The sequence below is a fragment of the Lepus europaeus genome, chromosome 7 (assembly GCF_033115175.1).
Source record: "Lepus europaeus isolate LE1 chromosome 7, mLepTim1.pri, whole genome shotgun sequence".
NCBI classification, from domain to species: domain Eukaryota; kingdom Metazoa; phylum Chordata; class Mammalia; order Lagomorpha; family Leporidae; genus Lepus; species Lepus europaeus.
Window position 1 is genome coordinate 59955458 of NC_084833.1, and position 10712 is coordinate 59966169.

The window sequence follows — 10712 nt, forward strand, 5'->3', positions numbered from 1 at the left end:
GGCTTCATCCTAGCACAGATAGGCTCTCTCCCCTGTAACTCTGCCTTTCAAATAAATAAAATAAATCTTCAAAAATTATAAAGCTGAGCACATCAAAACACAGAATGATGAATTGACTGGCTAAAGAGTATGTAGCCAATAAATGGAAGCTGAGATTCTACACCTGACTGATTTTACAATTAGTGCATAAAACTGATATAGGGAAACCTGAAATGATGGGTTTTCAAACGACTACACAAGACATGTCTGGATTACCTATGCTACTTAATATTTAAGTGGTTGGTTGAAGGTGTAACAAGTCTCAATGGCAGTGGAAAAAATAAAGAAAAATAGCACTGAGTGAGCATGGGCTCTGTAGGAACAAAGAATCAAGTGAAGCTTGTATAATTTGTGGAGTATATGTTATAATTGTATGAGCACTAATTCTATCCTGATAAAATGAAATTTTAAGAGTGATTGAATCCTCACTGACTTCTGAATAAGAACAAGGGGTGTTTAGCCTTGATTAGTATTTTGACTTGAAGTTCTAGGTAATGAAAATAGATTCAAGCATACGTATAAGTGAAAGTACATATATATATATGTGTGTGTGTGTGTGTATGTGTATGTTTGTAACACTGTGAGATCTGAATAACTCTCACCCATCTTTCTTCATTCAAAATTATTTTTAATTGTACAGATTATGTGATAGTTCACTACATGGGTAAAGTGTGTAATCATCAAAGCAAGGTATTTTTTAATGTATAGATTGTGCCACTGTCTCCATTCTGATGAGGCAGCGCATTAGAAACATTGCTTTTCATTTTAAGTCACGGAAAATCTTTGTTTTGAATCTTTTGAATACAATTAGTAATAAAATAACTCAAATTCCATGGTGTTAATTAACTTTGTAAGGCTGTGTGTGTGTGCGTGTATCATCAAGTTTTTCTTCCTTCAAAACTACACTGAGACTTGTGAAACTGTCTCCTAGCCCATTCCTAAAGGGCATTATCCTATCTTTGACTACAGGGAGTGGTGACAGTATTTGCAAGCCTTGGGAGGGAAATGGGTAAGACCATAACACTTGTGTCCCACAGATAAGATACCAGTCCTGGGAGGGGCTGAAAGTTTGGGCCTGGTATCTCATGGCTCAGATAGCAGACAGGTCTTAACTCTCCCAAGGCAGCACATACAGAGGCTCATACTTGGGGGTAGACAGGACTCAATACCAATGGAAATTTATTTTTTGAATGTAAAGTTTTGTCCTAGAGATCCAGGGTCTCAGGGGATCACCCCAATTTCCCCTGTTTCTATAACACCTATTTACAGGAGGAACCTCTTGGGCTCCTCCATTGATCCTTGCTTCCATCCCTCCGACCCTCTTTTCTTTGTGCCTTACACTCATTTACTCATTTTTCTTACCTTCCATTCCTTTGATTTTTAACTCTCCATCTTCTTGTCTTTTTTATCTTTTCCATTGGGCTCCCGCTAGATCACTCAGTCCTTAGCACAAAGCTGAACAGTAGTGTATGATCCTTAAGAACTCTTACATTAGTAATTAGCCCACAAACATGTTGATGACCTGGCTGCTCCACAGTACAGTTGGCTGACCCTAAGTACTCCACTAATTAGCATTTAGAAGTGCTTCCTTTTGTGTGACTCCAGTGTTGGTGATGATTTTCAAGCTCCCCTGTCAACCTATCTCTCCAGTCAGAATCAGATCTCTCAGAACCTGAGGGACAAGCAGAGGTCATCTCAGAATGATTGCTCACACAAATTTTATACTGTCCTGAAACCAGATTACACTGATCATCTGTAATGTGCTAGAGAAAGTAGGTTCAAATAGAAGTGATGCCTGGACTCTACCCTCTGCCATCAAATGATGTCATTAAAGATTTTAAAAATCATTGGTGGTACAGTGTTTAAGATCCTCTTTGGGGTGCTCACATGGAATGAGTCCCAGCTTCTGTACTTCCAATCCAGCTTTCTGCTAATACACACACAGGAAGGCAATATATGATGCTCAGGTAGTAGGGTTCCTGACACCCACATGGAAAACATGTATTGAATTCTGTGCTCCTGGCTTTGGCTTGGACCAACTCAGGCTGTCAAAGGCATCTGGAGAGTGAGCCAGCAGAAGGAAGATCTCTGTCTTTCTGTTTCTGTCCAAATGGAATTAAAACAAATATAATTTTTAAAACAGTTAATAAATAAAAAATTGCAATGCATACTCTAGGAGACAGTGGTGACAAATCAATTAATTGGGTTCCTGCTGCCCACGTAAGAGACCTGGATTGAGTTCAAGGCTCTCAGCATCAGCCCAGCCTGGTCCAATGTATTGCAGACATTTGGAGAGTGAGCTTGCAGATGGAAACTCCCTCTGTCTCTCTCTCTCTCAAATAAAATTTTAATCAAAAGAAAATATACAATTTTTTTCCAGAAAAATTTTAGATTTTTTCACAGGTGAAATACAAGCAAATGTCAGAGCTACTCTTTTCCTGTGCCACACCACAGAGATTCCAGACATTGTGATCTTCTCAGTAGTGTCTGTGAACAAAATCAGCCTTAATACGACTTTTTTCTGTGTTCACACAAAGAAATGGCTTATATGTGCTTTATTTTATCAAAGTATGAACAAGCTTCATGGATCTGGGTGGTGGTGATGTATGCTTGCATATCAGGAAATTATGGGGTTGGAGGAATGTTAGCTAGTTATTAGGATCACACACTCCATACTACAACATGAAGTAAATTTTTCTCTCATTTCTTGAAAACCTGTATCTATACTCTCATGGAGGGTCCAATTTTGGGAGAATGTGTAAGTCCTTACCTTCTTGAAAAACTGTTTCCCAGATTAATAATCCTTCATCCACCAAACCTGGGAGTTTCAACAATTTATTCAGGGTCTCTTTCTCCATTAGGTATTTTCTTATGGAGGAACAGCACACAGACATTTACTTAACAAACTTAGCAACAGCTTCCTTTCCTTAAAGTCTTTTCCCTCTTGTTTCCAACCTTCATGCCCTTAATTCCCATCAGTTCTTTCTCTTTCTTGTTATTTGCTGCTCTCCTGACTCCATTTCTGCTCTCCAACTAGGTAGTTATAATTAACAATGCCATGTACTCTGATACTTGATATCCAGTAGAATTTCTTCTCATTATAAGTCTTAATAAGCACTACGTGATTTTCTAAGCCAACGGACTGATCTTCTGACCTACAAATACATATGCATTTTTATCAGTTGATATTGGCTCTGAATGGTCCTATGTTGAAAGCATCCAGCAGTATTTTCTTCCAAACAAGAATCCCTGCTGGTAAAAATGGTGAACACTTGCCATACTCACTCCAACCCAACACCAGTTCCACCATTACTCCTTATCTGTGTGGATTTGAGATCTTCAAAACCTGAAGCATCAGTACCTCTGCATGGAAGTGGATAAAGCGGAAACTTCTCTGCCTTTGGTTTACAAAATTTACCTAATTAGTTCTTGAAGGCTACTGGAAGTCATTCCGAGAATATGCAATGCTTTAAAGTACAGTGTCTAAAGTCAAAGCTTGCCTTTACCATAATCTAAAACTGTTTATTTGGTCAGTTTTTTTCCCATTACTTTATCTATTGGTCATTACAATGTACCCTGTCCTCAGTCTGTTTTGGCTTCTTGGAAAGTAAATGCCCAGTAGAGCACACCAGGAAAGAGGAAGGTGCTTCATAAGCTGAAGAGAACAACTTAGAAAACAGCTTTTAAAGCATAATGTCCACAAAAGATCCCCAACACACACCTTGGATTTTCAATTTTGACTCTTAAACATATCTCTTTAGTAGGAAAGGGGAAAGTAGAATTTGGGTTTTTGTCATTGTTAAACATCCACAAGAAGAGGTTATTTAGAAGCCAAGTTTTAAAGATTTTTAGGGAGATTTTGGGAGGATACATTCCTATGCTCTGTAATATCTTGACTGACATATTATCACCTATCCCTATCTATATTATCCAATAAATCAACTCTGTGTTATCTACCCTGCCTTGTTGTGCCATAATGCCTTTCCTGAGTTTCTAGTCCAAGATACACTGAGGCTATTTACTGATCTTGTCATCAGTCAGTTGTTTATTCATGCAATAGATGTGACCATAGAACTCTGAATCTGGTGAAGATCTTGGTTCCAGCATCATCTCTTAAATTATACCCAAAATTCAAACTAAAAGGAGAATTTGTGCTAGAAGGTCCTACTTGAAGCCTATTACTTCTTTCTCTCTAACTCTTTATTCTTCAAGTCTTGGGAATTTGGAGATTTGGAAGAGTAGCCCCCATGTCTTTTCTTGCATCCTGGATTGCAAATTAGCATTGTCAGTAGGAAAGTGATTATTTTATGCACCATGTGGGGTAAAGGTGGAGAAGATGATAAATTTTATTTTTTTGCCCCCAGCTTTTTTGGAGAACTCCCAGGGCTTATCCTCTACATTGACACACATGTAATAAAGGAGTCAGAGAAAAGCATAACATTGATCCATCAAAAAAGTTGCCCCATTCTATCCACACAGACACTCCCCATGAGATATTCTGTCAGAACCAATGTGACCCCAGAGCTCTCCTGTTTCATAGGATTCAACTTCATGAAGATAACTGTAGCTACCAGTCTTTGATTTTCCTTGAACTTTCTCTCTTATCTCTCAATCTTCTCTCTCCAACATAAAGGAGGATAGCATGAGAAGGAAGAAACTTTGAGAGGCATCTATCAAATGTTTTCATTTACGGACTTTATGAAAGATACTGCTATGCTAATACTCTATCAGTTTGCTACAGCAGACCTCAGGATCACAGGACCTAAGGAAGAGTTAAGGAAGATTTACCAAGTTTATGCACAAGACAACAGGAAAAGAAAAAAAAGTTCTGACTTAAAGTGTCGTGATATTGTATTTTGGGGGTATTAAATTAGAATATAATTTAAGAAGCCCATATCTTAATTGGCACAATAAATTTTAGGGCACAATAACAGAGGCACAAACAGAAGAATCAACACCCACACAGAAAGATATGGGTCACTTTAAATTTCATTTATTTATTTTCATAAAAAATTGCATTTTAATAAAATAACCTAGCTGGCAGGTTCTATAATACAGTGGGAAATAAGCCTTATGTTATCCATACCTTCCTGGGGCACACACTAGAAGTTATGAAAGGAGAAACATAAATTTCACATACAACAGAATCAAGAATAAATTTTAAATATCCAAAATAACCAACCAAGCAAAAACAAAACAAAACAAAATCCCAAAACAGCATTACCACTGTCAACAAAAATACAGAGTGCATTGGGCTTAACAGATAAAGATAAATTGCTAGCCTGAAAACTGTTGTGAAGATACTATTTCATTTCAATTACTAATAAATTCCAGGAGTTCTGGAAATTTCTCATGCTTTTATGTGGCAGAGAATAGGTGTGATAGCCATATATCACATTGAGTATCAGTTATGACAGAGCCTAGGGACAGGCTAAATTGATATGAAAGGAGACCACATGGGTAGTCATAATCTTTCACATCCTATATTTTGCTCTAAGAATCTCTTTTTTGGGTTCAACTTAATCTTTTTTTGGGGGGGTTCACTCAAATTATGGGTATAGGCTCTTGCTTTTTAATGATTTATTTATTTTATTGGAAAAGCAGAGCTATGGAGAGAGAGAGGAAAAGACAGAGCTAGATCTTCCATCTTCTGATTCACTCCCCAAATGGCTGCAATGGCCACAGATTGGCCAATCTGAAACCAGGAGTCAGGAGCTTCTTCTGCAGGGGTACAAGTACTTGGGCCATCTTCTGCTGCTTTCCAAGGCACGTTAATAGGGAGTTGAAATGGTAGTGGAGCATCTGGGACTTGAACTGGTGCCAATATGGGATGTCAGCACTACAGGCAGTGTTTTTACCTGCTACACCACAATATTGGCTCCTGAGTACAGGCTATTAAGTCACCCTAGAACCACAAATCCACTCTCTCACTCTCTTCCATGCATACACTGTAAGCAGAAGCAACTTCAAAAGACATTTGGAATCAGAAAAGAACATTTCTTCTTGCTATAACAAGGACTGATTCCTTACCCTTTATTCTCACCCCACCCATGTGACGAGTATTTTCTCAATTACACATACCAGGAACATCTGCTGAATCCTATATACTTCCAAACTATAGCTTTAAAACCACTTGACTATCTGAAAATGCATATCTCTGTTCAGCAGTATCTAGGAAACCTCATCCAGACAATGGTCATCTGGTTTAGGAATTAAATCTTTGTTTTTAATATTTATAATATTAATATTGATAATTTATAATATTAATATTTATAATACCATTATGTGATAACTGTTTATCAAATTTCAACTTGATAGAATTCCTATAGGTGTTTTCCCTCATAGTCACCATATCGAATTGAGGACAGAGGAAGGTTTGTGTCTTCACATAGTGCAAAATTTTCTAGAAATAGTAGCCAGATCCATGTGAATAAGGTAACTGGATGTATCTGAGGTCAGGAGTTTCTTGTTTCCAGGTATATCAAGACCAATATATGCAGAATACATAAAAAACAATGGGCTCTGAATCAGATATTGCTGACCCATACCATAGACCCAATAAATGTATATATTTATATATATACACAAATATATGTGCATGTATGTATGTAAAACACCTTGATAAACAGTTAACATCAATTGAGTACTTGTCATATGTGCTTACTCTATCCATAGAGCATGATATTCAAATCACAATAAATGGGCAGTGTTGATGATATTTTAAGTAACAGAGGAATTGATGGGTTTCCATTGAAATGTCTTTTCCTACTTATTCTTGCGAAAAAAGTGTCAGTTTATCCAGGTTCCTTGAGTTGTTCCTCAGAGAGCAGTGAGTCAAAGTCATGCTTTAGAAAAAGGCAGAGAAAATAAGCGAAGTATGCCACTCTGGATTTGCTTGGTTTTAATGCTATAGATGATAGGGTTCATAAAAGGGGGGAAAAGAAAGTAGATGTAGCTCATTGTAATGTGGACCACATGAGGAGCATGCTTTCCAAACCTATGAATAAATGTCAGACCAACCACAGTGATGTAGAAGACCAAGATGCAACAGATATGGGAAACACATGTGTTGAGGGCTTTGGCTCTTTCTTCTCTAGCAGCAATGCCCATGACAGTCTTGAGAATCAAAATATAGGAGAAAAAGATGATGAGGAAATCCAATAAAACCATTGCAAATACAACCACAACTGGATAGAGACGATTAAAGGTGATGTCAGCACAAGCTAGCTTGATGACATCTTGATGTAGACAGAAAGCATGGGAGAGTACATGGGATCGACAATAGGGAAACCAGTGCAGGCGAATGATGATTGGCATAATTGATAGGCCAGCTCTTGTTAATACTCCCACTCCAATCTTCACTACCTGAGCATCGGTGAGGATGGACATGTATCTTAAAGGGCTGCGGATAGCAATGAAACGATCATAAGCCATTGCCAGTAAGACACCTGACTCCACAATAGAGAGTGTATGGATAAAGTAGGCCTGAGAGAAGCAGGCCCCATGGCCAATCTCCCTGTAATTTAACCACAGAACACCCAGCACTGTTGGCATTGTAATCAGAGTCACTCCAAGATCTGTAGCTGCCAACATAGCTAAGAAATAGTACATGGGTTCATGGAGAGTGTGGTCATCCCTAATGAGGTAGAGAAGGGTGCCATTGCCAAGGAGTATGGAAATGTAGGCCACCACCAATGGGATAGAGATCCAGTGATGTGCCTTTTCCATGCCAGGAAAGCCAGTAAGCACGAATGGGGAGGCAGTGTTGTTCAGCCTCATTGCCAGTCTTACAAAAAGTAAAATATTCCTTTCAGGTAATGTAATAGGGATGAGCTATTTAGATGTTGCTTCTTGAGAATGGTACCTGTTCAGATGTTTACTAGGCTTGAGTTCAGTGACAGCAAGGATGATAATTTAGTCATTCTTTCTTGACTTCTAGGTAGAGGAGAATAGGATGTAAAAGGAGCAACTTCCACATGCTATTACAAGTTTACTATTCATAGGTTATTGAAGAATACACTAGTGATACAATAATGGATGCAGAATAGAGCTTGTTAATATCTGTGTAAATCATATAACAGAAAATGAATATAAAATTGAAGAAGAAATGACTGTATTTGAACAGTTTGGTAGTTTGGGGACTCACAGAGTGTTTCTCATGCTGCTCTTCATCATGACTGGTGGTATTGAGGGTAAATGTAAAAGTTTCCCAGAGTATACTAAACTGATCTTCTGTATATAAAGAGAATTGAAAATGAATCTTGATGTGAATGGAAGGGGAGAGGGAGCGAGAAAGGGGAGGGTTGTGGGTGGGAGGGAAGTTATGGGAGGGGGGAAGCCATTGTAATCCATAAGCTGTACTTTGGAAATTTATATTCATTAAATAAAAGTTTAAAAAAAAAGTTTCCCAGAGTATGTGAGACTTAGCAGATCATAGAAACCAAATTCTAAATGGTGTAAATTGAGCAGAAACGGCAAATCATCCTGTGGCAAAGCAAGCCAGATGTGAATATACAAACACAAAAGAGTAATAAAATGGACTGTTAACTTAATTTATAGAGTTATATTCAATATGTCTGAATATATGTCTAGAGGAATTTGGTAGATGACAATATGAGTGATGTGTCTATCTCTAAAACATGTAAACTTGTATATTAGCTATCATTGTAATACCTTAATAATTGTATGCACTATTATAAAAATTCAAAATTTCACACTATAGATACAAAAATGAGTCATAAAATATGGATTTTTATTAAGATTTTGATGATGCTACTTGATAGTAGTTTGATAACAAACTGCTGTTGTATGTTACCTATTTACAGAAGCAAAGATAAAAATTGCTTTTTAAAGCAAACTCAAGGAGAACATTTCTTACAAATAAGGAGTCAAATGGAATTTAACAAAACTGGGAAGGCTCTGTGATTCATTAGAGTTCTAAGATACTCTCTTGTGCTTGCAGTTAACTTCTGGGAATGAATAAAATGTGTATTGATGACATCAGCAAAGAAAAATGGGATTGCCTTCTACTATGTTTAATATGTTCTACACATTTCACATGCTGTGAAAAGAATAACTTGGTGTGAATTTATACATGATGAACAGAGCCTGTTTTTACGGAGGGAAAAAAAATCTCCAAAATTATTTTTTGGACTCTCATATTCAAAAGAATTTAAGTTTTAGCTCTGCTACTTTCTACTTCTGCCTGTTAGTGAGTGGCTCAGAAAATGCATAGTTTATTCAGGGTTAAAAAAGTAGGAATGGCAAAAAAAATTGTGTGTCTTTACTTAAGGTCTATAATATGCTATCATGAAGAAGAATATATAGTAAAGTTATTACTACAACCAATTCACTAATGCATTTATCACCCCACATAGTTACTTTTTTGAATGAGAAAACTTTATTCAATATTAGTAACAAGTAAACCATAATAAATCTGGAAGAAGGATAATACATAGTTTTAATCTAATGCCTTATTTTAAACATATTATGGGTGAGTGAAAAGAAAAAGAAAAAAGTAGAGTGGGAGGTCTAGACAAGGAAAGTAGGACTGAGAGACAGATGTAAGGAATACATAATTGCTGCATTTCCTTCATTTCCTTGTGTTTTGGAGTGGGGCACTGCGAGCATCTTGTTTTTGATAGAATCCCTGTAGTAGCCCGTTTCTCTCATTTTATATTCATACTGGTTATGAATGTGTAAGGCAATCCATAAATCAAGGGTTAAGTCCACTTGATACTTTATAGATTATTAAGATTTCAGGTATGGGTGAAATTTTTGTAGTGTTGAGAGTACAATTTAGTGTGCTGCCTCTCTTCTGTTTTCATAAATAAAAAGCTATTATTTTCACTTTGTTTACTCCAAGCTGCCTTTGTGGTACATGTGATTATTAGTGAATTCTGGAGGGCTAAAAATCCAGGACTTTTACCTCATCTCTGCAGTCACTCATCTTCTACCTAGCTTTCTGCCTTAGAGCAGACTTGGGTTTTCACCATTAAAGAGCTGCCACGTAACAGAGGGCTCCTTGCAAACACCCCAGAGAGAGCCTACTCAGCCTTTCATACCTTCTTTCACCTTCCCTTGGGCCCTATCCCACATTTTCACTAATATTGTCTCCTGCATCCCAAGTCTTTTTTCTTCCTCCCATGTTGTTCCTTACTCCTTCTTTTGGATAGCTCAAACTTGTAATTCATCCTTCTGCTTACTTCATGGCTTCCCAAGACTCCATTCAAGGCTCTACTCTCAATCATTATTTATATAGTGCCTACCTCATAACCTGTACTCCTTTTCAAAGTCATAGACTGATTAGTTTGCATACACACACAAACTGATTCTCTGACCATCTTACATTTCTGCCTTTCAGAAAGTTCTCAGATCCTGTGCACATAGACAGATTGATACATCATATCTAGTGACCAATTGACTCTGAATAATATCTGTGAATCCCCAGCACATGGGAAGGTGCTGAGGGTTGTTATAAGAGATATGGAAAGAAAAAACTATCCTATTTTCAGCTTAGGGGCATTGGGTGCCTAATACGCACTGTGAAATTTCAAGGTGCCGAGATTTCTGAATCACCATTCTTGATCTAGAAATAAACACATCTGAGGTTTCTTCCAAGATTACTTTTGACTTAGCTTATAGATCTCATGATCAGGTAGTCAACTTTCCCC

General features: G+C 37.4%; 1 protein-coding gene across 1 annotated transcript; it reads right to left on the reverse strand.

The window, feature by feature from the left end:
• Nucleotides 1–6879: 6879 nt before the first annotated feature.
• On the reverse strand, nt 6880–7818 carry LOC133764505 (olfactory receptor 51B6). Its single transcript, XM_062198179.1, has one exon. The coding sequence runs from the start codon at nt 7816–7818 to the stop codon at nt 6880–6882; it is 939 nt and encodes a 312-aa protein (XP_062054163.1).
• Nucleotides 7819–10712: the final 2894 nt, after the last annotated feature.

Coding starts and splice junctions, on each gene's coding strand:
- LOC133764505 (XM_062198179.1), bottom strand. CDS start 7,818: ATGAGGCTGAACAACACTGCCTCCCCATTCGTGCTTACTGGCTTTCCT.